This window comes from Pseudocercospora fijiensis (genome assembly GCF_000340215.1).
Source record: "Pseudocercospora fijiensis CIRAD86 unplaced genomic scaffold MYCFIscaffold_1, whole genome shotgun sequence".
In the NCBI taxonomy this organism is placed as follows: Eukaryota; Fungi; Ascomycota; class Dothideomycetes; order Mycosphaerellales; family Mycosphaerellaceae; genus Pseudocercospora; species Pseudocercospora fijiensis.
Genome location: NW_006921532.1, coordinates 9,288,188 through 9,315,589, shown reverse-complemented (window position 1 = coordinate 9,315,589; position 27,402 = coordinate 9,288,188). Strand labels below are relative to the sequence as shown.

Sequence of the window (27,402 nt, the reverse complement as noted above, 5' to 3'; positions counted from 1 at the left end):
GGTTTAGATGTTGTCCACGTCAACGTCGGATCCGCTCTCGTCGTCGCTCTCCTCGCCGAAATCAAAGCCGATGCCTCCCTCCTCATCACCGCCATATGTATCCGTCTCGTTGATCTTGGCGCTATCTGGCAGCTCGCCGTACGCCTTCAAAGAACGAGCCTCGTCGGCTGAGTACTTGAGGATGACGTCGCCCTTCTCGTCCTGGTAATCACGCAGAGAGAGCAGAATGATATCTCCCTGGTTGATCCAGACCTTCTTCCGCAGCTTGCCACGAATATGAGCGAGGCGTTTGGCGCCATCGAAACAGTAGGCCTCGAGTCGTCCGTTTCCAAGCATCTTCAGGACCTGAGCGTATTCTAAAAGCGTCGGGAGTTAACATGGGGAGCATGGTATGCGACGTCTGACGGAGACGGAGTTGTACCTTGGCCCTCTTCTTTGAAAGTGAGCTCACGCTTCTCGTTATCGTTCTCGTTCTTTCCACGACGTCGGTTCTTGCCGCCCTATACGTTGTTGTGTCAGTAATTTGGCGCGCCGACTCTACTGTAGGTCGTTTTTGACGGCGAAAACGATGCCACGCACCTTGCCCTTATTCTTGGGCGGTTTGGTTGTCAGCGCATGGTATAGCAGCGTTAGGAAGTGTACTTACCATCTTCAGTGTCTCCTGAAAGCTTGGAAGTGATTATCTGGTGGGCAGTCCGGCAAGCGTATGTGAGGGCGTAAGTGAAGCAGAGCAGTGTCGCGGGATCTTTGAGTGGAACTGCTGCGCTTTCCCCCTTAGCTTGACGTTGATGTATTCGCGCGGCTTTGTTGTGTGTGTGGGTGTTGTGAGGAGGTGTTGTTTGTTAAGGGCTTTAGAATATAGCGGGGTGTGACGCAGAAAGCGGGAAGCGCAGACCCTTGCCGAATCACGGGCCAGCACATCCCGCGCGGCCCGTTTACCGATACCGATACCGATACCGGTACGGACTAATCCTTCACATGCGCGAGCTGGAGTGTGCATGAGTGAAGGTGGTGAACTCCATCACAGGAAGCGGGCCAAACAAGCGGAGTGCATATGCAGCAATCTGTCGTGGCCGTGAAGAGTGGAAGCGATTTTTCATGCAGAATGTAGCGGCAGCAAGGAGAGCGGCTTTGCATACTGCACGACTACCAGGAGGCTATTTTCCGACAGCATGCCCGTGTTCATCACCATACACCACTTCTTCTGCCACAGCGCCAGCAACAGAGCGCTCGAAATCTAACATCATACATGAGGATGTAAGAAGCCACCGCGACGGCAGAGCTCACCAAGCAAATCCGGAGCGCATTGATAGACGCGCTGTGGGAAGCTCTCGCGAGAAAAGAAAAGACTTGAAACATCGAGCTGTAGATGGCTCCAAGCTTGAGGATGGCAACGCTGAAGGAGTTATTGAGAATTCTGCCCCGAAGACCATACCTGGCACAAGACAACCATTCAGCAAGCATGCAGGAAAAGTCTTCCCCAACACATCCGTTGATGTTGCAGGCGGTGCTCCAGATGGAGGAAAAAGAAGTCAGAGGACTAATATCCCGATTATGCGTGGACAATATTCAATCATGAGCCACATGTACGAACCTTTCCCAAAGCCGATAAACGTCACGACGTTCCTCCAGACCAAAATCTTCGCGTCCGATCAATATAACCCGAAAAGCATTGAGATTCGTAGGCGCTTCAAAGCCTTCGATCCAAAATCTTTCATCTGGGTAGTGCGATGCCCGGTAAGCGTGAGCAAGAAGTCAACGTACAGGCACTTGGTCGAGAAGAAGGTTCGACGAGCTTTTAGGGCTGCTTTGGAGAACGAGGGATACAGTGATGATGGAAACCTTTTGGCGAAAGGACAAGGACATAGCGAAGAAGCACCGAATGTCTATGATCAAGCTGAGCGCCGAGGACGGCTTAGCGGAGCTCTGCTTATTACTCTGAGCAAAGATGCGCACAAGACGTTGACAGCCAAGGGGAAGGAGATAAGAGAAAATGTGGAGTTACTGTTGAAGAAAGTATTGGTCCAGAGAGAGACAGCAGTCAATGCAGAGAAGCCTATACGCAAGGAACATGGCACACATCGAGAGTAGCCTTCAAGCTCGCGGGTTCACTCTTAGGACCCTTGATATAAGATGAGCTGCATCGCCGTCAATGCCTTCAAAAAGTGTAGTAAGTTGACTTTCGATGCTCCATTTCCTCGAAGCGATCTCGCTCATGTAATAAAAAGTGTAGTAGACCTTGAAGAAGAACTACCAACTGGCCCCAGACAGCGTCCAAAATTGATCGCAAGAGCTTGCACTGTCATGCAAGTCACATGACTTTCGGGCTTGTGAAAGGCCATTCACTTCCGAGCTCTTTGGCTGGCGCCAGGAGCCGGCCTGGGGTGTCAGCTAGCTGAAGCTATGAGATTGGAGCAAGAAAGCCATATGAAGAGTCACTGCGAATGTCAATTTTTGATCTTCACGTAACAGCTTGCATAGATGTCTAATACCACTGCCAGTCTCAAAAAGCACTTCCTCCGATGCATTCCGACTGCAGCCATCAGACTGACTCTGCTTGCCCATACATGTGGGTAGCGAGTCCAAGTCAGAGACGCAGCTTCAACTCGCATCCTCTTACATTGACCATCTCAGCATCCGTCCTTTCTACAGATCTCCCTCCACCGGCATGAGACTCCTTGACATGAATGATTTAAACATCTGATCGCTTTTAGCAGAGTTTGCGCAGCTCTTGGGACCTCTTCAATGTCATGCGTCCAGGCCCTCAGGGCTTGTTTTTCAGATGCAGAGACCTCACTACACGGATGCTTTGGTCTTACCGCCTTTGATTGCAGTAGCCAAGTTTTCACAGCTCGTGAGATCTTTCAAATGCTTCTGGTGCGGCTCAGAGTCAACCAGAGCCATGACGTGACTGAAGATCGGCCCTCAATTTCTCCAGGTCCTCCAGCAACGAAACATGGAATTCAAGCTTTTCCTGGACAGGATCCATCACAGCCATGAGGGCCGGTAAGAGCTCGGCGTTCAAGGTTTTGAGCAAGCAATATCCATACTGGCTATCGGCCAAGACCTTCCACGATTCGGCCTTGTCGTCAATACGGTCTATGATTTCCTTGATGCTGTTGCACACGAATGAGAATTCTCCCCAAATTGTTCTCAGTTCTTCGGCCTCGTCATCTGCAATGGTCTTTCCCGAGTCTCGCAGAGGAGCGATGTTGTCGTCAACAAACTGCCTAAATTCTCTCATGATAGTGACGCAGTTCTGCTGGGACCTGCTCAATCTGAGGGCTTTCAAGAGAATGTCGCACAGATCTTGTGCTTCCTTAAAATCACAAGACGAGCGACCATCATCTCCCATCACTTCGATGGTCCATTTCAGTCGAGGGGTGATGGCTTTCACCTTATCTTGGCAGTATTGGCTGTCGTCGCGATTAATGACATTCGTCTTCCAGGAGTATCGATCCTTCACGAACTTCTCATTGATGTGCTTCAGCCGAACTCGCAGCTGCTCAACGGCAGCCTTTGTGTTCTCCAGGCGAGGTGAGTGTTCCAGATCGATGAATTCCTTCTCAGAAGCATCAAGCCATCTTCTCATGAGCTTTTTTGCGGGATCATCTTCCATCGACTTCAGGGGATTTGACTTTTCAGAAGGATATAGCCCCTGATCAGCCTTTTCGGGAGAGAGCTCCGAATTGTTTCTTGACGGCACCTTTGGGACGTAAGAGCCCTGATGGCTTCGAGTTGAAAGTCCAAGAGGCGTAGCATTTGTAGCGGGGATCGTTGAAGCCTGCCGGTATGTGGGCTGCGACGTCGCCGTTGCTATCGCATGGGTCGCTGCGAGTGTCGAAGGGGTCGCAGACTGTGCGAGCACTTTTCCTTGGAGCGCTTGAGAGTCTCCGAGGGCGTCTTGAGTTCCCTCGTCCTGAGATTGCTCCAGTCGCGCCTGACTCTCCCAAAAATTCCCATACACAGCAACCAAGGGTGCCGCGACCTTCCCATTCCTAATTCTGGACCACAACCTTTCCAGTCCATTCTTTGGAGTGGTCGCACTGTCTTTCTCCACGACGACAAGTGGTTTCAATGCGGCTTCTATCTCCTTCAGGCGCTCAAGCAAGTGTTTCCCAAACGTGCTGTTGACTGCATAGCTTCGCTCCTCCGTACTTCCGTCGAAGAAAGATTCGAGGTTGTCCAAATGGCCGTTGACCAAGTTAACAACACCTGTAGCGATGCTGGATTCCTTCTTCAACTCCTCCTGCACGTTCATGGCCGTCCCATTCTCGTTGGGCAGAGCGTTGCAAAGCTGGAGAACATCTCTTCGAATCTGATCAGGTATACCGGCAATGGCCTCTGGAGGCTGATATTTGTGGCGACGTTCCAACTTAACCCACTCTTCGCGCTTGGCCTCCAACTTTGTATGGAGTTTTTCCAGCTTGCGGAACAGTTCTGAGGCGGCGGACTGGATGTCTAAACTCGGAAGATGCATGTTGTCAGTCATGCTGTTGGCGTAAATGCTACATTGCACAAGGGCATTCAGCTGTTCGACGGTAAGCTTCTCATCCGCGGTGGTCTTCTGAGTCGGTTCGTGCCATTTTCCCTCTTCGGTTTCGAAGAATTCCAGGCAACAATCGGCTTCTTTCGCGTACTCTACCAGCGTCGATAGAACTCCGCCAGAGGTATTTCCATTCAACTGCATCGCCTGAAGATTCGTCTGCCATTTCGCCATGCGTTCTTTCGCCACTTGGAGCTTATAATCGAAAGGAACAGTATATTCGAGCAGGACATCTTGAGCCTCAAACTCAGCAGTTCCCAGATCGGCCTTGATTGGATTTTCTTCTCGATGACGTGTAAGCTCTGGTTCTTCAGCTTCAGCTTCAGCTTCACGATCACGTTCAACGTCGTCTTCTCGATTGCGCTTCCTCGGACTCGGGAGGTTGGCAAATGGCGTAGACTGTGTAGGCTTTCGTCGAGCAGCAGAGCGAGCGCCTCCAGCCTTCAGAATTGGACGCAAGGACAATGCAAAGGCTTCAGAGTCCACTGGAGCATATTCAGGAGCTGAAGACGCCTGATTGTTTGAGGACTCGTCCGGCTCGTGACTACTGGAGATAGCTGGAGCTTTCACAGCGCCCTGAGTGCTCGTAAATAGATTCGAATCTTCGGCTGTGGGCTTAGGAGACTGGTCATGCTGGTTGCCGCTACCAGATACTTGCTGGGTCTTCAAAGGATTCCCCGGCTGCTGAGCCACAGAGTCGATTTGAGACGCTACTGTCGCCACCTGTTTGGAATTGTCATTTGCACCAAGCAGAGGTGCACTCTGCATGGCCGTACTCTGGAAAGCCGTGCTTTGAGGCCCGGCAGTGCCGATAGGCATCTGGACATTCTGCAGGAGCGCATTCGAAGACACAGGCTGCTGCCCCCCGTTGGTGGTTGTCTTGCTAGTGCTTTGCTCTGTACCAAAGCTGAACATTTGCTGTGTCGCAGGGAAGGCGTTGTTACCGAAAGCTTGCACACGACCAAATGGCGCGGCCTCGAATGTCACAGACTTCTTCGTCTCTGCTGGCACCGGCCATTGTGCAGTAGTAAACGCTGTGGAGTGCACACCGAAGCTTTGCTGTCCACTCCTAGCCGCTCTTCGCTGAGGATGGGCCTGAGTAGTGCCGAGTGTTGATTCAGGAGTGTTATTGATACTTGCACTGCCGAACGTAACAGGAGGAGCTCCAGATGGCGGAAAGAAGTTCACAGAATTTGGAACATTTTCGACAGCGGGTCCCGCGCCAAAGGCCGGAGGCAGGCCAATAGTTTCGAAGGAGAATTGAGAGGGCAGAGGAGGACCGTCGAATGCGAATACTCCCTGTGGCGGTGCCTGATGTGCTGCTTTGAATATTGGCGCTGTAGAATACTGTTGAGCAGCACCTGAGCCGCTGAAAGCATTACTGCCGCGCAAGCTCATCTGCATAGGCTCATTGAAGAGAGAAGACTGGGGCGCATGCGTAAAAGCAGGCGTTGGAACAAGAGTGCTCGGCTGCGAGTCGTTCTGAACGGCGTGGGTCGACTGATTTGTGTCTTGAGACGGCACTTCGATCATGTCCTCGTCCTCATCCATAGCATCATTGTTGGCAAGCTGCTCCTCGGAATGAGACTCTAGATTCTGGGCAGGAGATGGAGCAGCCGGCATTGTCTGTGCTACAGGCCCCTGGTGGATAGTCATCACATCTCCAGCAGTGCTATCATGTGCACCTCCGATCTGATGCTCGACCGGAATTATACCAGCCTGGACCTCAATGTCTCGGCCATTGCTGGATGAAGGAAGGATGTCCATTGCATCACCAGATGTGAACGTGTGATGCTCCTCACTGGCATCATTGGAGAACTCGCTATCAGGGTTTGTGTTGGTCATATCGATGTCTTCGTGGGTATCATCGCTGCCTGCAGCGACAAGAGCTTCCTGATACTGGGGGAGGGACATCGTCTGGTCACCTTGACTGCCATCGCTTCCGCCGGAAGACGCAGCTGATCGAAGACCAGACTCAATATCACCTGCGTATCTGTCGTTGCGCGTCGGAGCTGACGCGACATTGTCGACTGCACTAGCGCTCTCTTCACTCTCGTTGGTCCGGTGCTCTTGCACAGCCTGTGCCGGCTCTGATCCCTTCAATTCTTCAAGTTCGGACACTTCCTCTGATGGCGTGCTTATTGGCATTGGCTTGACACTATCCGAAAGTACAGGAAGTTTCTGCGGCGCAACATTGCTCGTGGTATCTTCATGGTCTTGCGTCAATGGCAAAGCTCTTGAGATGGCTTCGGGGTTCAAGTTTGATTCTTCCTGGGCTGGATTGATGTCAGAAGAGATCTGTGATACAGCGACGGCAGCTTTCTGGTCGCTCTGATCCTCCATTTCTGGCAGAGCAGAGCATTCCGGAGTAGCGACCTGGTCTGACTTATTCTCGACGCTGTGAGTGGTACTAGCGGAGATCACTGCAGCATCCTCGGTCCGCTGTGCTTCTGGCCGTGAAGGCGCGATCTCAAGACCCTTCGTGATGTCGACAAGAGGTATTTCATGCTGTTGTTTTGGCGCAGCAGAGTCTTCAGCCTTCTCATCTAAGGGAGACTTTCCATCCAGGGACATCGGAGCTGGAGTGCATTGTGCTGCAGGCTCAGGGTTCTGGAATTGTGGAACGCTACCGCCATCTTCAGCCGTGTTGTGACTATTCAAAGGCTTGTCCTTGAATTCGCGGGTAGAGTCTGCCTTAGACATATTTGTGTGTGCCTCCTCCTTCGACGTTCTTGGCTCTTTGCGCGGCTTATCATTATTTGTCTTGCTCTTGAAGGTTTTGCGCTCCTTACGATCCGTATCAGTTGGTGGGCCTCTCTTTGGCCAGTTGAATGGTTCGTACTTCTGCGCAATCTTTGCATCCGTCTCTAGGCCTGGACGTTGTTGGCGCATTTTGAAAATGTCTTCAATTCGTTGCTCCTGCTCCTTTATCATCTTTTGGGTCTTTGGTGTCTTCCTGCTTCTCCACGCGAGAATTGGATGCCACCAGATACCTGTACCATAGAAAACGGCTGAAGCATAGCATTTGGTGTTCCAGGGAATATCGACTCTCCGGAGCCAGGTGTGGAAACGAGGATCTTGAGCAGATTTGGGCGCTGGGGCGAACGGCGATGCAGATTCCTTAACAGCTGATGGCGCCTCTTCTGGTGTCTGGGATGTGTTCTCGCGATTGAAACGGATGGGCCCTTCTACTGGGTATGCCGTTTGATCTGCGGACGCATCTAAATCGATGGCCACAGCCTCCTGCAGTGCATTGGAACTCGGCTCGGCAGCATTATGAGGTTGTGCAGCGCTCACGTTGCATGAGACTCGCGAGGTAGACCATTCCGCCAGGCTGAGGAGACCGACGCAGATTGCGGCGCCTGCCACCGCGACAACGAGAAAGACGAAGAGGGCATCGGACAAGTCGAGGCGAGATGTTGTGGTCGAGGAATAGAAGAACGGTGTGTCATCGCGACCCGCCGTAGCAGGGTATGTCTTGATGATAGTCCAGAAGGACTCGAGTATTTGGAGTGCGGTCAGCCATGCGTTTTGGACGCCCATATAGAGCGCCCAGGACTGGATAGCGACCTCAAGAACGAGGAATAGGCAGAGGCATCCGAGCACAAGATACCATGCTCTACTCTTCTGTTCTTGTGGGATGTGTTGGTTCGCTACCACGGCGGCGATGGCGGCGAGCGCGAAAACATGGACGAACGCGTGGTCAGCCATGATATCGACTTCGCTTTGAGATTTGTTTGTTGGCGGCGACAAATTGTAGGTGTGCAATATGCATACAGCACAAATGTCGCGTGTGCGATCTCGAGGATGTCGATGTGACAGCGGAAGAGCTTGCAAGCAGGCTCGGGAGTTGTCACGAGCAAACCGCGGGTCTTGCCGGCACTAGCTTCACGGCTTGGCGCGCGAAGTGAATGAAGCGTGAAATCTCCATTCGCCTCGTCACTCTCTCAGAGTCTCTGAGCATTGAAGTGTATGCTCTATTCACCTTATAATCTTGGGTTGCAGATGTTGATGTCGCTTTGTGCAGAAATGGATGCTTCCCTTTGTCCCAGACTTTCGGTAAGCAATCTCAGACAAAGTCTCGAAGCCGTCGGTCTTGGTCCAGATCCGTAATCCTGCACAGATGTGTAGACTCCCTCAAGGAGATTTCGTATGCAATCCTGTTAGAGGACACGGAAATTGACCGATTTGGATCGCCATCTTAGGCCCCCAGTTTAGCGAATCGCTCCTTGACAATGGCACGCGGCCATCTCTTTGCTTTCGTAGGGGGCCATCCTTCACCAATGCGGTGATAAATACGCCATCACAAGGCACGTTCCATGCTATTTCGCAACATTTGGATTAGAGAGACGATGTTTGTGAAGCTAGCTGGACATAAGTTCTTGAAAACTACGCCCAATATGGTGTACGAATGGAATAGTCCCAATTCGAGATCTCCTACGGTCTCTTTATCTCATGTGTGTCTGAAAATGCTCGCTTCACACTTACAGTATATTAGACGGGACCTATTCAAAGTCGAAATGCATGCCTCGCAGAGAATTACACCTATCTCCCTCACCCGTCTTGTTGAAGCACGTTGGGTATACTAACTTCCACTCCTGATGCTGTGAGAGCCTGACAGCTTCTTGACGCACTTCCGTGTAACAACGCATTTCCCAGCTTTCTGCCCTCAGCTCGATATCGGCCGGGTCAAGTATGCGATTCCGTTCAAAAGGACCCACCACGACTCTTTGCAACTTGCTCTTTCCCTGCCGTCTAAGCTTCAACACCCCAGATAGAACATAGTCGTTGTCCAGATCGCGAAATCCGCGTTTGCACGAGATCCCGTGAATGACACCTTGAGAGACACCGAGAACAGCTTGTGGGCCGAATTAGTGTGCACAAGGAAAGGCACATGGAAGACATGCTTATATAGGTCCCGGTATGAGGCATCGCGTAGCCTGGCATCTTTGTGTGGGATGAGCATAGAAACACGACAGTACCTCGACGTCTTTCACAAGACTGTGGATGGAAGCGTGAAGAGGTCTACGCGCGGCGCGGCGCGACGCGACGCGACGCGGCTGTTTCCCCACGCAACCCGCGTGACTGCTGCCGCCTAAAATCGGTCAAACAGTGGATGGAAGCTGTGACGTCTGGGCTTTTGTGCGCAACCAGGAAGGCTCGACTTCAACTTCGATGCCGTGAGTACAGCACATCTTTGCTGCGTAGAGTATTGCAGCCCATATACTGCCTCGCCCACTCGCCGCAAGGCGTTCCAGCCTGTCGATACACTTCCGTCACCGAAATATCTAGAGAAGGCTATGGTTCGGGAGCGAAGTCCGAGTTGGACCTCGTCTGGACAATTCTCATCACCTCAAAAGAAGGATAGACAGCCTCTAGCAAAGTAAGCAAGAAGAGAATGGGGTAAAGGCCAAGGCAAAGACTGACCGCTGTGTAGCATATCAGCCAAGATGCAGTCTCCCAACCAGAAGCAGGCGCAATCGACCGACAGCGACAAGGCTGAGAAGAGGCAGTCCGGAGACGTTGAATTCGGCAAAGCGAGTCCTCTGCGCAATCCGCTCAAGAAATCGTCGCCCAGCATTTTCATGCCCAAGAATCGACCGCCTGTCCAGAATCGACCACTGACTACGCAGAATCGCATTCCAAGTGATTCCTACAGAGCATCTGTGCAGACGGAACGCGCACCCTCGTCAAGCACTACTAAACCTTCCTCCTTATCGGGACCTCCAGGCAACGCTCGCCAATTCAAACCACTCAGTAGCGTGCAGCACGGCGCGACACCCATATCTGTACCCACAAATCCACCGCCGCGAACCATTTACCCGCCCCAGCAACCCACATACTCTTCGTCAACCGCCAACATGAACCCTTACGCGACCTTCGTTCCGCCTCGTCAGGTAATTGACTTGACGCGCCCACAACCCAAACCTCAGCCGCACGTTATTGATGATGATGATGGCTCCGATGGCGAGAACTTTGATCCTGATGCAGAGATTCGAGCCAATAGTGGCAAGTTCGGCGCAATAGATCCTTACATGTATATGGACTCGACTCGCGCCGACGAGGACATGAAGAAATTGCTGGAAGCGGCTTTCGACGACGAGGCAGAGAAGGGTAAGACTCGTCTCCGTTCTCGCATCAAGAAGGTGGAGAAGCTGCAAGAGGAGGACACCAAGACTAAGAGTCTGGCCAGCAAGCTTGCTGCGCTTGGTGTGAAGCAGGAGGAAGGGGCCAAGAAAGAAGAGGATGAAGACGAACAAGAAGAAGAAGACGGCACGGTTGATGGACTCGCGGTCAAGCTGCTCCCGCATCAAGTCGAGGGCGTGTCGTGGATGATTGACAAGGAGATTGGCAAGACCAAGACGCGTGGAATCCTGCCCAAGGGTGGTATACTGGCAGATGACATGGGCCTGGGAAAGACTGTGCAATCTGTCGCGCTCATGCTGACGAATCCGCGACCTGCGATCGACGCGAAGCCAGAGTTCAAGGGACAAAAGCTACCAGGCAAAGATGTTGGAAAAGGCACGCTCGTTGTTGCTCCTCTCGCGCTCATCAAGCAATGGGAGTCCGAGATCAAGAGCAAGGTCAACAAGAGCCACGCACTGAAGGTTCTTGTCCATCACGGCGCCAACAGAACCAAGAACAGCGCCGACCTGAAGAAGTATGACGTGGTCATCACCACGTTCCAGACGCTTACGTCTGAGCATGCTGGATCAAACATGAACTCAGAGTACGGCACTCGTGTTGGCTGCTTCGGCGTACACTGGTATCGACTGATGCTTGATGAAGCCCACAGCATCAAGAATCGCAATGCGAAATCGTCATTGGCGTGCTGCGCGCTCAACTCTTGGTACCGATGGTGCTTGACTGGCACACCCATGCAGAACAACTTAGACGAATTGCAGTCCCTCATCAAATTCCTGCGCATCAAGCCTTACTGCGAGCTTCCGAGATGGAAAGAGCAGATCATCAAGCCAATGAAATCTGGGCGCGGAGGTCTGGCGATGAATCGCCTTCAGGTCTTTCTGAAAGCTTTCATGAAGCGACGCACGAAGGACATTCTGAAGAAGGATGGCGCCCTGAACTTCGGTGGCAAGTCTGCTACGACTGAAGATGGCGAGGCAAAGAATGGAAGCATGCAGATTGTCAAGCGTGAAGTCATGACCGTTGAGTGCCAATTCGATCCTGTGGAGAAGGAATATTACGACCGCCTGCAAGCACGCGCCGACAAGCGTCTCGAGCAGATGATGGAAGCCAAGGGCAACGCAGACTACATTGGTGCTCTCGTCCTTCTGCTTCGTCTGAGGCAGATGTGTGATCATCCACAGCTCATCGAAATGGCGATGGCCAAGGACAAAGACGCAATGACAACAGGTCTGCCAAACGGGAAGCGAGCAGGCAAAAATGAAGGCGACGAGATGGATGCACTGACTGCACTCATGGGTGGTGTTAGTGTCGAGACCAAGAATTGCGATGTCTGCCAGATCAAGCTCTCCGCTGCGGAGTCCAGGGATGGAGCTGTGCGTTGCTCAGAATGCGAGGCGGACCTCAAGGCTATGAAAGGCAAGAACTCAGGCAAGAAGCAGAAGAAATTGAGGAGCAAGCAGCGGAAGAGCAAGCCTGGCAAGACTGTCGACGACAGCGGGGTTGCTGAAGACGAGCCTAAACCACGTCGCGCGCGGAACCGGAAAGTAGTCATCGACAGCGATGATGAAGATGAGGAAGATGGTGGTGAGTGGATTGTTGGCAAGCATGCTCGCAACGCTCGAAAGGCACCCGTGGATAACAGCGATGGCGACGAAGACGACGAGGGCGGCGGTGAGACGCTCGACACTATTGATTCCGAAAGGAGCGACGAGGACGACTCTCAAATTAACGATTCGCCTTCGCGTGCTCGCAAGATGAAAGTCGTGGATTCTGACGATGACACGGAAGTGTCTGGTGACGAAGAAGAGACCGAGGAAGATAGTGAGACTGACGACTCTGCGGAGGATGATGGGGCCGAAAGTGATCAGAGTGGGCTGCTCGAAGGCATGAGTGGTTTCTCCAAGCCAAAGCACGCTCCATCGACCAAGATCCGACAGCTTCTTCGCATTCTCCACACCGAAACACCTAAGCACAAGACCATTGTCTTCTCGCAGTTCACCACCATGCTGGACTTGATCGAACCACATCTCCGTCATGCCGACATCCGCTTCGTCCGCTACGATGGCAGCATGCGACCGGACGCTCGCGAGCAATCACTCAACAGCCTTCGCAACGACAAAAAGACTCGCGTCCTCCTCTGCTCCCTCAAGTGCGGCTCTCTTGGCCTCAACCTGACGGCAGCCAGCAGAGTCGTCATCGTCGAACCCTTCTGGAATCCTTTCGTCGAAGAACAAGCCATCGACCGCGTTCATCGTCTCAACCAAACAGTCGATGTCAAAGTTTTCCGACTCACGATTCGCGAGACCGTCGAGGAACGCATCCTCGATCTTCAAGAAAAGAAGCGAGAGCTCGCCAACGCTGCCATCGAAGGCGGTGCTAAGGGCATGGGCAATTTGTCTATGAAGGACATTTTGGGCTTGTTCAGGCATGATGCCGAGGCTATCGAACATGGCAACGACCGCGAGTACTGGGCAAAGTTTGGAGACGACAATAGGCTCTTGGATGGTCCGGCTCATGTGTCTGCTTCCGGTCATGTTAGGGACTTGTCGGATGTGTATGTCTAGACCCATGCCGAAGGCACAGCAGAGTAGGAGGCTCGAGGATCCGATTTATGGCAGGAGGTGGTAAGGTGATTTCGGGGTTGGATGAAGCCATTGTGATACCACTATAAAGCGTTGGGCTGTGTGCCAGCTTGGTTTGCTTGTATAGATAGATGAGGGGGCTTTTTTTTTCGTATTTCGTATGCTACGAAGCTCCCTTGATATGAAATGAGACGCCGATTCGTATGTGATATTTCCTGCCCCAACCTTCATCATGAAGATATTGAGAATGGTTTGATGATCTGACTTGAGCGCCCGATCAGTGCCGCGTACTCGGAGTCGCATTTCTTATTATCCTTCGTAGAGGAATCGTCAGCGAGGCAGATATGTATGTATGACACAGAGACATGAACCAGAAGGCAAGAGGGGGCAAAAAAAAATCCTTTCATGGCCATTTCGGAAGGCTATCTGTGTTTCATCACCCTTCTAGAAATTCCATACCGGTCATCCATACACACACATCTCATGTGTGCTACGTACGTTCAAAGTTCATCGTGCGAGATTCTTCTTCCTCTCTCTCTTCAAACACTAACTACATCATCATCATGCATGCGCTTCCATTTTCGGTCCAACGTTATGGTTATGCTTTCACGGGCAGGTTGGAATGGGATAGGGACTAGTATTGCCATCGCAGTAATTCTTATCATAACATCTGGGGGGGCAAAAAAAAACAAGGTCAGCAATTTTTTTGGTTGCAGTCGCAGGGAGGATCGGACTTACGCTCCGTACATCATTCCGCAGGAATTGACGCGCCGGTCGCAGATCGAGATTGGTTTGCAGGCGGTAGGATGATCATCTCCTGGGGCTGTATTTGTGGCTGCTTGGGCTGCTGGCCAGAGTGCGGCAAGGTCGACGCTCGGTGCTGCGGTTGTTGAAGAAGGTATGGTTGATTCAGAGGTTGTTGCTATGTCGGAAGGTGTGGCCTGTCTTGCGAATGGCGCAGGTCTGGGAACTGCGGATGTCGATGCGGAGATGACGAACAGGGCGATCATCGCTAAGCTGGTCATGATGTGCGTGCTTTTGTTGATGCTGGACATGGTCATTGATGATATGGGTGATGGAAAGGTGGACAATGACGTCCAGTATTCTGGTATTCGGGATCGTGGTTCTTGAGTCTGAAAAGCCTGTCCAACACGGAAGAATCAGAGCGTGTGCACATCATGATATAGAAAATGTGTGGTCAACAAAAGGGTGTCTTGGGCTACAATTTCCTGGTTTCTCTTGGATGTGGTGGTGGTGTGGAGAGAGGTTTTACCGCGTGCGACTGTGTGCTATCGAACAGGGCGCCCTACCATCGACGATCAATTGACGTGTCGAGTGTGCTCAGCAGCGCTTGGCGAGGTTGCGAAGGCAGCGCAGCCATGAGGCGAGGAATGTAGATTTGCTTGGAATGAGATCGATATACCAACGACCAGGTTCACCATTCGTCAGGATTCGGAAGTCACTGCGAGGCGTGCGTGGAAATTTAAAAATTAGCGAAAATTCGAGCAAAGTGAGCAGCGTCGCAAATCGGGACACGGCTATCGGGTCGCCGGGTTTCACCTCTGATTCTCGCATGAATGGTACTACTCTCCCATGCTGGCGGAGGGTGATCGGCAGCGAGAAACTATCCTGATATCCCAAGGCATGCATATGAAGTCTCACATGCCGGAGTACGCGATCTGTAAACACGAGAATAGTAGCGAGCAGCACTTCAGTAGGTAGTTGCATTGAATCTCACCATGGCAATGTTACCTGCTGGATACGGAGCGAGGTACATGACGCGGCAGACGCTCGTCGCCTTCAGCAGCTCAAGTTGGCCATTCTCGCAAGGAGTATTGAATGGTGGTCAAGCAGGCTGCGCTCATTTCCTCGCAGACAAACGCTGTAAGAAGCCAGACCACCGGAGCGGCGAGAGAATACAGCAAACCACAGCTCTGCTCCTGTGAATTATGTCGAGCAGCCTGCAGGCCAAGGCTTGCATACGCATATGAGATGTTATCCTGGTCCGTGCTTGCCATCGTGGTGCCGGTCAGATAATCAATATCATCGCCGCAAGAGCGTGATTCGGCATCTAATTATTCAAGGAATCAGAAGTATTGCAAAGTGCGCAACAGGCGCCACTTACATGGTCATCATAGGCTCCCTTAGGAGTCAACTTCAACTCGGCACCTGTAGCAGTCGCACCAGCATCAAAGCAAGCAAACACCCGCTTCTTCAAGGCGTCCAACCGAGCACGATTTGCAGAGCTCACGACGAACATGCCGGAAGCATATGCGTGAATAATATTTGGTCTCAGTCCACCATTAGTAATGTGTCCCTGTACTATGTCGCCTGGCTGTGTCTGCTGGCGAAGGACAGAGATGGCATCGTAGGCAGTGATGAGAGCATCAAGGGCATTTATACCATCCCAAGGCCTTGCTGGCGTATGCGGCGGTGCGTATAAGTGCTCGATCATCGTCGATACCTGGATGCGAGATCAAGGAGATGTCGACGTTGTGATCCTTGTAGTTCTAAGCTCCGGCGTTGAGCAGCTTGATCTTGCCACCGCCGCCCTCTTCACTGCGCTGTATGACCTCCGTCTTCCTTATCCATAAGATCTTCCGGGTTCACCTGGCTGCATAGCACGTCAAGATGACATGCTCTCCGTCGCTCTTCCCTCCGACATGAATGCCCACCAGCCAGGCCATCATGCCCATTGCCATGCCGTTCCACGAGCCTATACAATGCTGATTCTGGCTATCGTTTGCCTTATGCCATTTGCCGTGTCCACCATTGTATCTTATGAAAGTCGTCTAGGAATACTCATCGCAGGCTCTTGGCGCGGCAATAATGTCGTGACAACGGCTACACGTCGGTATTATATCATACCAGAAGAGCTGTGCTTGCCGCCCAGCTCGATTTATTTTCTGCTGCAAGCAATCGTCGATCTGCTGACATCGACCTGTAGGCATGGCATGGCATGGCATGGCATGGCATACCAACCGAGCTCTGATGCCTGCAGGACGACCTTGCTAAATGCCGATGATGAGCCAGGGGTAAGAGCTCGCTCATCGGAAGTTCCGGTAGAATTGTGTGCGCAGATCGGAAACGAGACGTCTGAACCTGATCCCCGAGCACTGCAAACATACGCGACTCCATCCCAGCGGGGAGTTCGTCGAGGCCACGAACCCACTTGAGTGGAAATCTAGACCTGGCGACAACCAATGCTTGCGCTACGTTCGTCTCGCGTTTTTGACAGGGCCTTCTGCCTTTATCCATGCATGTCGCTCTCAGAGGCACGTCTTCGAAACCTGGCAACCCATCAGATCCGATTTCAACTTACGCCAGAGAAATCTGCGGTTGACCACGCTAAAAGCGGAGTTGACCAACGTCCGTATAGCCGAGTCTGTGCGTAACCGTGTATATGGTTAGCCGCAAATTAGCGCCTACGCATCTACTTTCCTACTAATCGACTAATTCTTTCCCTTCCCTTTCCTTCTACTATACGAATGCCCGCTTCTTAGACTATACAGATTACGAGCACCGAACAAAACTACTATCTAAAGTACCGACTAAAGCTATAGAGACTCTATTGACCTTTCTTCCCTATATATAGGAAGATTATAAATATAAATATTCTAATAAGCTCATCTCGTATACCGAGTCTATTAACGAGCGCGTATATATAAGTATATAGATATATATACCCTTTAGCTTACCGAGATATAGGCCTCTAATGTCTTTACGTTAGGAATGCTTGCGGAAGAAGATCGCATCGCCTTAGAGGCTGTAGAAGATAAGTAGCTAGAAAGCAATATTGTAGGCTTAGCTATAGCTAATAGTATGCCTATACTTTCTAACAAGACTTAGCTACTTCCTCGACCCGGGCCTACCCTTATTACAAATACTATATATGCCCCGCTTTCTATTAAGCATATCGAATATATTGCTACGATACTAGAATACCTAAGTAGTTATAACTATAGCTATATATATGTCGTTCTACTTGCGGATTACTATAACTATACCGATCTCATCCTAGAGAACGTTATAAAGATTCCGGCCGTTCTTAAATATAGAGTATATATAGGCGTATATATTGTTATATATATACTAATATATATTAGATGCAATATAGGGCAAGGCAGCCCTATTCCCCGAAGGAAACTAAAGCGTCGTACTTCAATAGCGTATCCTGTATTCGGGTACGGAAGAATTGTAGCGGTGTTAAGATATGTTAATATGCTTGCTTATATCTCCGGGAGGGCGCTACGCACTATCGCCTTACAGACGAGTACCTAAACTAGAGGGTTAATTCTATACCTCCGCTCGTAAGGATATTCGTACTAAGAGGAGAAGAGACGTAATACCGGGTAGAGAACTTACATGCGTATATATATCCGTAGTTAGATAGTTTACCGAGTACTAACCTACGGGCATAGGCTTTGGCATATAGTACAAGCAAGATTCCGGTCGAGAAAAGCCTACGACGATCAACGCGAAGATTGTAGTTTAACGCACGAGGAGGCAGAGACGCCTATAAGTAATTAGTTATATATATAGGCATATCTATAGCTAACTGTATAGACGCTGGCTAGTTATTACCAGTACTCACTCGTATATACTAACTACTATATACACCTACGACTATTATGCTTCCGCTAAGTTATTCTAAAAGAAGGGAAATAGTTAATCGATATACTTAAGGACTTCTTCTAAAATCTACTAGCAGGTCCGACTAACGTTTGTATAGTTGTTAAGCCGACAAAGGTAGTTTATACGATATACCGTAGGTACGTCTAGACCTATAGGTATAGATTAGCTAACACCGCGTAGAAGTCGATTACCTATAAGGGTAGGGCAAGCTCGTTACGTAAGAGTGTAAGGTCAAGTTCGATTTCATCGTCCCGCGCGATCCTATAAGGACGCCCTATATAATAATCGTATCTCGGGGCAAATATACGCATATACTACCCCCTCCGACGAAAGTCCCTACTCTTATCGAGGAAGAGCTAAAGGAATTGATTAAGAAGTGCATTTCGCCGGACCTAACAACGGGTATATATATAGCTATACCTATAGACTTCCGCTTACGTAGTCCTTAGCCCGATTCTAGGTCTATCCGATATTGCAGCAGTTCCTTAATAAAAAAGGGGTACTATTACTTGCTAAGCTCTATGTTGCTTTAAACAATACTTCGCGCTTAACCGCGATAATAGTAAAGCTCAAGTATACGGAGTATAGTCACCTTCGCGATATTAACGTAGTAGAATAGGTATACAAACAGCAGAAACTCAACCCGAAGACTGTACGTCCTTATCTATAGCTATAGATGCTGATATACGCTGATTTAGTAGCAATACATCTAAGACGTATATATCTCCCCTATAGGTATATAGATAGTGGTATGCTTTTATAGGGAACAAGCAGAGATCTTTACGTCTCTCTAGTCATTCGACGTCGATATATCCTACAAACGTATCGCAGGATCTAATATAAACGAGGTTATCTTTGCGGTTGAGTTAGGTCAGAATAGAAAGCGTATATATAGGCTAACCTATAGCTATATACCTGCTAATAAGATAGTCTTCACCTTGGCTCGGGTTATCTGCAACGAGAAGAATACTAATCGGATATATTATCTCGTATAGAAGCGCCTATTTACGACCTTAGCGGCTGTCGTAGGTGTAGGCAGATGTAGGTAGGCACATATCTACGGGGATACGGACGGGTAGCACTATGTCGCAGTCGATTAGCTCGGGTGCTAATATACTAGTATCTATGCCCTAGCCTATGCCCGTACCTATGCTAACCTATAGGCCTTAGTCTCTACCTGTACGAAATCGACCCCCTCTATACAGCTAAGTATTACCTATAGCATGTACTTATGCTCTGTCGTGTACACTTTATTAGGAACGTAGACAAGGTTATAAGCAAATAGCGTAGTAGGGTTACTATAAAAGAGCGAGAAGATATACTATCCCTTATCGACGCTCCGAGCAGGTAGGAGTACTATACGATTATCGGTATCCTCTAACGTACGTCTATATATATAGCTATAGACATTCGCTAATGTATGCAGGGTCCCGGAACAAAGATCTCCGTAACTAGGCGACGAACAAGAAAAACGATGTTATTGTAGCCGCGCTCAACCCCGAGTGTACGCTTATAAACAAGGATATATACAGAAGCAGACGGGCGGATATAAATGCTAACGAACAGACGGGATATAAGTTATACTTATTCGGAACCGACCTACCTTTAATAATAGGTATTTCTAGAGCTGCGACTATAGATATACGCGATGTCGATTAGTTCTAGGGTTGGACCGACTACCGCGTAAAGCATACGTTAGTAAATGTCTCTATCTAGTCTAGATACGAGAGGGCACTACAGAAGCAAGGTAAGAGCTACCTATTAGCAGATTTATGCCCGTACTAATAGCCGTAGTTGTAAAGAAGACTAGATATAAACAGGAAAAGGCTATAAGGCTAGCGTACTAAGAGCAGGCCTCTAGTAATCTCTATAAGCATAGGAGTAATAGTGAGGATAAGCGTACTACTAGGGTCAATAATGCGTATCGCGCCGCTAGAGCTCAGGTTAGAACAATTCCTACCCGGAGGACCCTTTTAGAATAGGAAACACGTTCACAATTACGGGATATCGAGCCTGGCCTACCGCTACATCTACGACCGTTATAACGCCTAACCGGAAGTCTAAGCCCTACGCCCGCCCTACGACCGTTACAACGCCTAAGCCTACTACCCGGGATTCGCCTATATATAATCCCTATCCGGGATCCTAAACTAGAGGTTACTAGCCGGCGACGAAAGCGAGCGAGCACAGAAAGTATGCCTCTACCTTTACGCGTTCCTACGCCTAGAGAAAGGGGAAACCAGAGATTAGTTACTAACACCGCTACATTAGGACCTAGCCGCATTGGAACGCCTATAGGTACGCCTATAGATATGTCTCGAGACGGGATTCAACTTCAAGATCAAACCCGAATTATCCCTAGCTATAACTAGCCGATAATTGGACAGCTAATACAGCTACTAACAATGCCGCTAATACAGCTACCAATAGGACAGCTAATGTAGCTACCGATAGGACAGCTAATACAGCTACCGATAGGACAGCTAATGCAGCCACCGATAGGACAGCCAATGCAGCCACCGATAGGATAGCCAATGCAGCTACCGATAGGACAGCCAATACAGCCCCTAATAGGACAGCTAATGCAGCCACCGATAGGACAGCCAATACAGCCACCGATAGGACAGCCAATGCAGCCCCTAATAGGATGCTATCCGCGCCATAGTCGTAGAAGCCACAGTAGACCTTGGCCATGTTGTGACGCTTGCTGCCGGCGGCAACTAGTTTATAGGCGGAGTATCTACGGGCGCAGCTACGGGTATACGACGAGATAGCTCGCTAGTTAAGAGAGGGTCGGAGATAGCTATATATATAGGTTGTATTAACATCTTTTTAGCATATATTACGTATATAGACATAGTCGAGCATATATGTATAGGCATAACTCGAGGGAGAGCCTTATCGTAAGCGCATAGGTATGTTTAAAGGGTAGATAAACTAGGCTAAAATTACCCTAATATTGAAATAATATTAAGCCTTTATTACTAAAAGGAAATGTAGGCGCATGCCTAAAGCGTAAGGTATGCGCATACCTATACGCAGCCGTATACAGAATAGAGGTAGTAACTAGAATAATAGTAGTAGAGATAAGTAATATTTGTATTAATATATAACGAGAAAATTTAGAGAGAGAGCGATATCGTAATAACGTAAAATGTAATAGCTATAGAGTATTATTAATAAGTATAGATCTAAAAAAATAAAAAGATCTTTTTAGCTATATATATATAGGGCCTTCTACTATATAGGCAAACAAGTTAAACTATTTACTTTATATTACACTAGCGTAATAATCTTATACTAATATAAAATAATACTAAGCCTTTATTACTAAAACGGAAGAACAGACGCATATCTAGAGCGTGAGATATGTGCATACCTATGTAGTGTCTTATATAGAATAATACGTAAAGGGATAATAAAGTAGGACAAAACTAAGCTTTAACTATAATAATTATATTAGAGATAATATCTCTATTAATATATATATAACGAGAAAATTTAGAGAGAGAGCGATATCGTAATAACATAAAATATAATAGATAAAATATAATAGCTATAGAGTATTATTAATAAGTATAGATCTAAAAAAATAAAAAGATCTTTTTAGCTATATATATATAGGGTCTTCTACTATATAGGCAAACAAGTTAAACTATTTACTTTATATTACACTAGCGTAATAATCTTATACTAATATAAAATAATACTAAGCCTTTATTACTAAAACGGAAGAAGGGGCGCATATCTATAGCGTGAGATATGGGCATACCTATGTTGTGTCTCGCATAGAATAGGGAGTGCCTAATCGCTAGTGCATAGGTATGCGTAAAGGGATAATAAAGTAGGACAAAACTAAGCTTTAACTATAATAATTATATTACTAAAACGGAGGAACGGATGCATAGCTACAGCGTTGCCTTTGCGCATACCCGAAGGCATCTGTATGCTAAGAGAGGGGCAGTAACTAGAATAATAGTAGTAGAGATTATATTTCTATTAATATATATAACGAGAAAATTTAGAGGGAGAGAGATATAGTAACAACGCAAATTGTAATAGTATAGAGTATTATTAATAAGTATAAATCTAAAGAAAAATAAAAAGATCTTTTTAGCTATATATATATAGGGTCTTCTGCTGTATAGGTAAACAAGTTAAACTATTTACTTTATATTACACTAGCGTAATAATCTTATACTAATATAAAATAATACTAAGCCTTTATTACTAAAACGGGAGAAGGGGCGCATATCTATAGCGTGAGATATGTGCATACCTATGTTGTGTCTCGCATAGAATAGGGAGTGCCTAATCGCTAGTGCATAGGTATGCGTAAAGGGATAATAAAGTAGGACAAAACTAAGCTTTAACTATAATAATTATATTACTAAAACGGAGGAACGGATGCATAGCTACAGCGTTGCCTTTGCGCATACTCAAAGGCATCTGTATACTAAGAGAGGGGCAGTAACTAGAATAATAGTAGTAGAGATTATATTTCTATTGATATATATAACGAGAAAATTTAGAGGGAGAGAGATATAGTAACAACGCAAATTGTAATAGTATAGAGTATTATTAATAAGTATAAATCTAAAGAAAAATAAAAAGATCTTTTTAGCTATATATATATAGGGTCTTCTACTATATAGGTAAACAAGTTAAACTATTTACTTTATATTACACTAGCGTAATAGTCTTATACTAATATAAAATAATACTAAGCCTTTATTACTAAAACGGAGGAACGGATGCATAGCTACAGTGTTGCCTTTGCGTATACCTAAAGACATTCGTATACTAGGAGAGGGGCAGTAACTAGAATAATAGTAGTAGAGATTATATTTCTATTAATATATATATAACGAGAAAATTTAGAGAGAGAGAGAGATAGTAACAACGCAAATTATAATAGTATAGAGTATTATTAATATATATAAATAGGAATTAATAAAAAATAGCATAGGGTATTCTACTATATAGGAATATAACTTAAACTATATACTTTGTATATTAAAGAAATAGCAAAGATACGCAGATCTAGAGCATTATTTATGCGTAGATATACGCGAGACATTAGCTAAATATATAGCGCTCCTTCTGTTCGTTCGGTAAAGGGGCTGACGCCCCGGCAATAGCCGTCCGCTAGGTAAGCAGAGTTATAGGCGTAGATATGTCTATAGTTATGCTAATATATCCTAGCTGCCTGCTATCGCGTCGTTCGAGAGGGTATCGAGTAAACAGAGCTATAGCTAGACGTATAAGTATAGCGATAGCCGTATATATAAAACTCCCGCTGCCCGCCGCTAGCTCGGTCGACGCTAGCTAAAGTACGTCTTAGCGATTAAAGAAGTTGCGGAAAATGGTATAACGTTAGCTATGCCTCTATATACGAGCTGTACTATAAGCAGTGGTATAAACTTCGCTATGCGTATAGGTCGGCGTATAGGTTTATACATAAATCACTATATACTAAACGCTATAGGATGTCAATCTATATACTCTTACCGCCGCTAAGCCAAACATTAGCTAGCGCAAAGCCAAATCAACGCGCGAGCTATAGCTATAACCGGTTGTATGCGTATAGCTATCTAATTCCCTAACGAATCCCTCTCCCTAGTGCGAGCCCTACGGTACTCTTGTCTATACGCGTAGGTATAGCTATAGATTAGAGTACGTATACCTTTATATTCTCGCAGGTATAGTTACCCCATTTGCAGTCTATACATCCGTTAGTATACTAATAGACTAAAACGGATAGATAGGTATACTCGTCTTCGCACCGGCGGCCTTATAAGTATTATAGGGTACGGCTATATTAGGGAAGCGCCTTTTGAAGTCGTTGTTTGTAAGCGTCCTATTGACCTACGCGCATTAGTATAAGTATAGATAAGGCTAGCCTTATGCTTACCCTGCTAGACTTCGAGGCAAGTATAAGCTCGAATTTGCTATATATATTAGCGGCGACGAGTCTCTATAACTATATCTAAGTATATACCCTTGCTTAGACCTAGAATCTATTTCCCTCGTCCTCGTCCTCGTCCTCCGTAGACGACTTAATAACTACGGTCGGGTTCTTAGGACCTTTAGTAGAGGGCTTGTCGGTAGCTATATCGGTAGCCTTGCTTTTCGCCTCGTTCTTAGCCTTGTTTTTAGCCTCGTTCTTAGCCTTGCTTTTAGCCTCGTTCTTGGCTTCGCTCTTAGCCTCGTTCTTAGTCTAGTCGCTAGCCGCGTCGCTAGCCTCGTCGCTAGTCTCGTCGCTACCCTCGTCGCTAGTCTCGTCGCTACCTATATCGGCCTTCTTCGAGGTCGCCTTAGAGGGACCCTTGCTAGATAGGTATTAGAATGCGTATATCTATAATCGTAGACTTACGTATACTCTCGCGCCTCGTCCTCGTATATCTCCTAGAGGCGGTCGTAGAATTCTAAGGCTCGTTAATAGGAATTAATAGGCAAATGTATAGGCATAGCTATATCTATATAGCGCTTTAACTTGTCTTCCGGGGTATAGCGACCGCCGGTATCCCGCTTGCTATCTTCCTTACGTCCCTCTTCGACGACGCCGCTATACTATAAAGGCATAAGTATAAGCAGATCTATTCGGGGACAATATATACCCCGTACTAAATATGCGTCGCGAGTGTTCTTATATCGCGGCATATTATCTACGTAAGTATTAGTAGAATATATAGGTATGCGCGAAGGCTAGGTTATATATAATATATACCCTCCTCGTCGTATATATCCTCCAAACTCTTATTACTATAGAGATTAGTGCTATATATAGATATGCGCAATAGTATAACTATACCCGTTATCCTCCGTAGCGTCGATAAATCGACTCTAGTTTTTAGCACCAGCCGGTATACGACAAACGACCTTACCTATAAAAAGGCGAACAGCGGGCACTTTCTTCTTTAGGCATGTCTGTATATATAAGTATGTAGATAGGTAAGGGCAGAAGAATGCTTACGACGATATCTAGAATTAGTAGAGGGACTAGCTCGCCACTAAGCAGACGCTTTTTGTACTTGCAGTAGCTGCTCTGTTTGCGTATTAGTATATAGCGACGTATAGCTATAGGAATGTACTTACGCTACCGTTGACGAGCGAGCTCGGGAATACGCAGCCCTTAATGTCCTGCGGCATAGTCGACTGCTATGCGTATAGCTTTGTGCGGATGTATATATAAACACTAGAATTGAGTCTAGTACTAAGCGGATCAGGAATGCGCATAGGTATATATAGAGGGCTCTGGGTCTAATACGTACGAGTAGTTTGTAGTGGAGAAAGAAGAAGAGGGTTCGAGCGTATAGAAAAGCGCAAAGATATCATATCCTTACTTAGCGTGATATATAATCCTAGCATAATAGAATCTTCGTATCCGGGATTGCCGGTCTCCCGATCCGATATACGCAAACGTATAGCCATGTGTCTGCGCATATACTTAGTATGTCTTATTCGACCCTAATAGAGTACTCTACTATAATCTCGTTATATATAATACTTAAACTAATATACTAGGTATATCTTCGTATGCTTGTAATTAGCCTTCGACTCGTTATCCTACTAATATATACTAGTAATAGTCTATTATAAAAATAGAATAAAACCTTATACTATTAGGAGTACTAAAGAACGTAGAGCTAGCATATTACTAGACGACTTTATAGGAATACTAGTAGTATCTTATAGATAGTAACTTAAAACCTATTAAATAAGCACTAGGAGTATAACTAGTATTCTAATACGAAGGGACCTAAGCTTTATCTACTAGCCTCTAGGCCCGAAGAAAAAGGGTTTCTATATAGGAGAATACAAGGCAACCTAAGGACTATTCTAGTCTATATAGGCTACCTATAGGCTTAAGAGTTACAATTATAACCTTCTAAATATTTTATCTACCTAAGATCTAAGATAGATACCTAGTATATTAATAGCTACTAGACTAAATATAATACTATATAGTAAATTAAATTGAGCTATACCTCGACTAATAGTATATTAATCTGAACTATTGCCTAGTTCTAGCTACATATTTTGCCTCTATAAACGCTTAGATTTATAATAATATTTAACGAGTATCGCAAAGTCTAACGCGAATATAACGTATATACTTAATCCGATAGGCGAGTAGTTACTATTTAGGTATTAACTATTGCTAGCTAGTTATAGCTCCTTATAGTATTAACTATATCTCGACAAATAGTAGGTTAACCTATATAATTAGTATACGGTTAGAGGCCTATATAGCAAATTAAATGTTACTAGTAAATTAGATTTCTAGTAGGTAGTACTAAGCGGAGGCTAATACTCCTACTACTACTACTACTACTATTAGCTATAATAGTATAAGGTTCTATAGGTAGTATAACCTATCGTAGTATATATAGCTATACTTAGTAGTTAGAAGAGTCTACTTATAATTTATACTATAGTATATAGCGCACTATAATAGCACCTCTATTAGAATAATATAGGAATAGTATATTATACTAGGTTAATAAGGGTGTCTGTATTCTAGTAACAAGTCCTAGCGCTATACTAGGGGGAAGAATCCCCTCTTAGAACCCTCTCTTCCGCCTATAGTAGGCCTTTGTTAATACTATTCGAATTCTCACAGTATAAAGTATAGGGAGTAAGGTAATTTAGAGTATATCTAGGTTCCTTATTGTGCTATCGCTATATAGGCAACTATTAGTATAGATACTCTACAGGACTAACCGAGAATTCTAACGTATACTAGTAAGACTAACGATAATACTACGATACTATAATAATAAGCAACAACTATACCTCGAAATACGTAAATCCGAATTTAGCGGGTACTATTATACCTTACCGCGTCTAGAAGACAATATATTAATAATAATTATATATAATACCGACGGTTTTAACTGATAATATATAAAATCCGAAAAATTAAGTTTAGCTAAGCGAGTTCCTAGGGTATAGGGAATAGCCTAACGTCCCCTATTTTTAGAGACTATAGGCCCGGTTTGCTATATATGTCTAGGTACTAGGAGGGGCGAGGCAATAACCTAAGTACCTCCCTTAGACCCTTTCGTAGTATTTAACGTAGCTAATATTAATTACAAGTAGTATAATATCCGCTCGTAGTACGATAGTATCGAGCTAGTTAGAATATAGAACCTTATTACGCGGTTCGAACTAGGTACTTTTAACTAAAATATATCTAGAGACCGCCTAGATATCTAAATAACGTATACCGCTTTCCGATTGGAAAGGCAGCGTTAGATTCGTCTTAGATTCGAGATACGTTCTCGACCTATACGAAAGTTTTGTGTTAGATAGAATAAGATTGCGCGGTTCTAACGATATACTTTTTATTAGGTTATATCAAGAGACCGCCGAGAAATTTAATCTAACGTGTCTTACTTTCTAGATAGAAAGCGGCGTTAGATTCGCGCTAGAATCGAGGTACGTCTTCGATCTATATATTACTTTTATTTACGACTACGTTGTCTA

General features: G+C 46.7%; 5 protein-coding genes across 5 annotated transcripts; 3 read left to right on the top strand and 2 right to left on the bottom strand.

Moving 5' to 3' along the window:
- Positions 1-3: 3 nt before the first annotated feature.
- MYCFIDRAFT_193169 (uncharacterized protein) lies at positions 4-649 on the bottom strand (the record flags this gene model as incomplete). The annotated part of the gene is made up of 3 exons (XM_007923734.1): positions 4-356; positions 422-500; positions 647-649. 3 exons carry the CDS (start codon positions 647-649, stop codon positions 4-6), a joined length of 435 nt encoding a protein of 144 aa, XP_007921925.1.
- Positions 650-1,054: 405 nt separating this feature from the next.
- Positions 1,055-2,682, top strand: MYCFIDRAFT_170707 (uncharacterized protein; the record flags this gene model as incomplete). Its single annotated transcript, XM_007923733.1, has 8 exons — positions 1,055-1,082; positions 1,112-2,040; positions 2,087-2,106; positions 2,139-2,310; positions 2,338-2,384; positions 2,420-2,465; positions 2,502-2,639; positions 2,674-2,682. 8 exons carry the CDS (start codon positions 1,055-1,057, stop codon positions 2,680-2,682), a joined length of 1,389 nt encoding a protein of 462 aa, XP_007921924.1.
- A 28-nt stretch (positions 2,683-2,710) lies between these two features.
- On the bottom strand, positions 2,711-9,895 carry MYCFIDRAFT_170706 (uncharacterized protein; the record flags this gene model as incomplete). The annotated part of the gene is made up of 16 exons (XM_007923732.1): positions 2,711-2,763; positions 2,798-2,814; positions 2,850-2,883; positions 2,908-8,270; positions 8,324-8,388; positions 8,439-8,502; positions 8,532-8,682; positions 8,721-8,746; positions 8,781-8,868; positions 8,921-8,998; positions 9,029-9,108; positions 9,143-9,274; positions 9,316-9,486; positions 9,521-9,641; positions 9,677-9,834; positions 9,876-9,895. 16 exons carry the CDS (start codon positions 9,893-9,895, stop codon positions 2,711-2,713), a joined length of 6,621 nt encoding a protein of 2,206 aa, XP_007921923.1.
- Positions 9,896-10,614: 719 nt separating this feature from the next.
- On the top strand, positions 10,615-13,483 carry MYCFIDRAFT_55645 (uncharacterized protein; the record flags this gene model as incomplete). Its single annotated transcript, XM_007921980.1, has 2 exons — positions 10,615-12,487; positions 12,578-13,483. 2 exons carry the CDS (start codon positions 10,615-10,617, stop codon positions 13,255-13,257), a joined length of 2,553 nt encoding a protein of 850 aa, XP_007920171.1. The 3' UTR covers positions 13,258-13,483.
- A 180-nt stretch (positions 13,484-13,663) lies between these two features.
- Positions 13,664-14,747, top strand: MYCFIDRAFT_181468 (uncharacterized protein). Its single transcript, XM_007923731.1, has 3 exons — positions 13,664-13,945; positions 14,014-14,417; positions 14,586-14,747. Exon 2 carries the CDS (start codon positions 14,200-14,202, stop codon positions 14,404-14,406), a length of 207 nt encoding a protein of 68 aa, XP_007921922.1. The 5' UTR covers positions 13,664-13,945; positions 14,014-14,199; the 3' UTR covers positions 14,407-14,417; positions 14,586-14,747.
- The last annotated feature ends 12,655 nt before the right edge of the window (positions 14,748-27,402 follow it).

What these genes read in the sequence shown, in the direction of transcription:
- MYCFIDRAFT_181468 (XM_007923731.1), top strand. Translation starts at nt 14,200, where the DNA reads ATGTCGGAAGGTGTGGCCTGTCTTGCGAATGGCGCAGGTCTGGGAACT.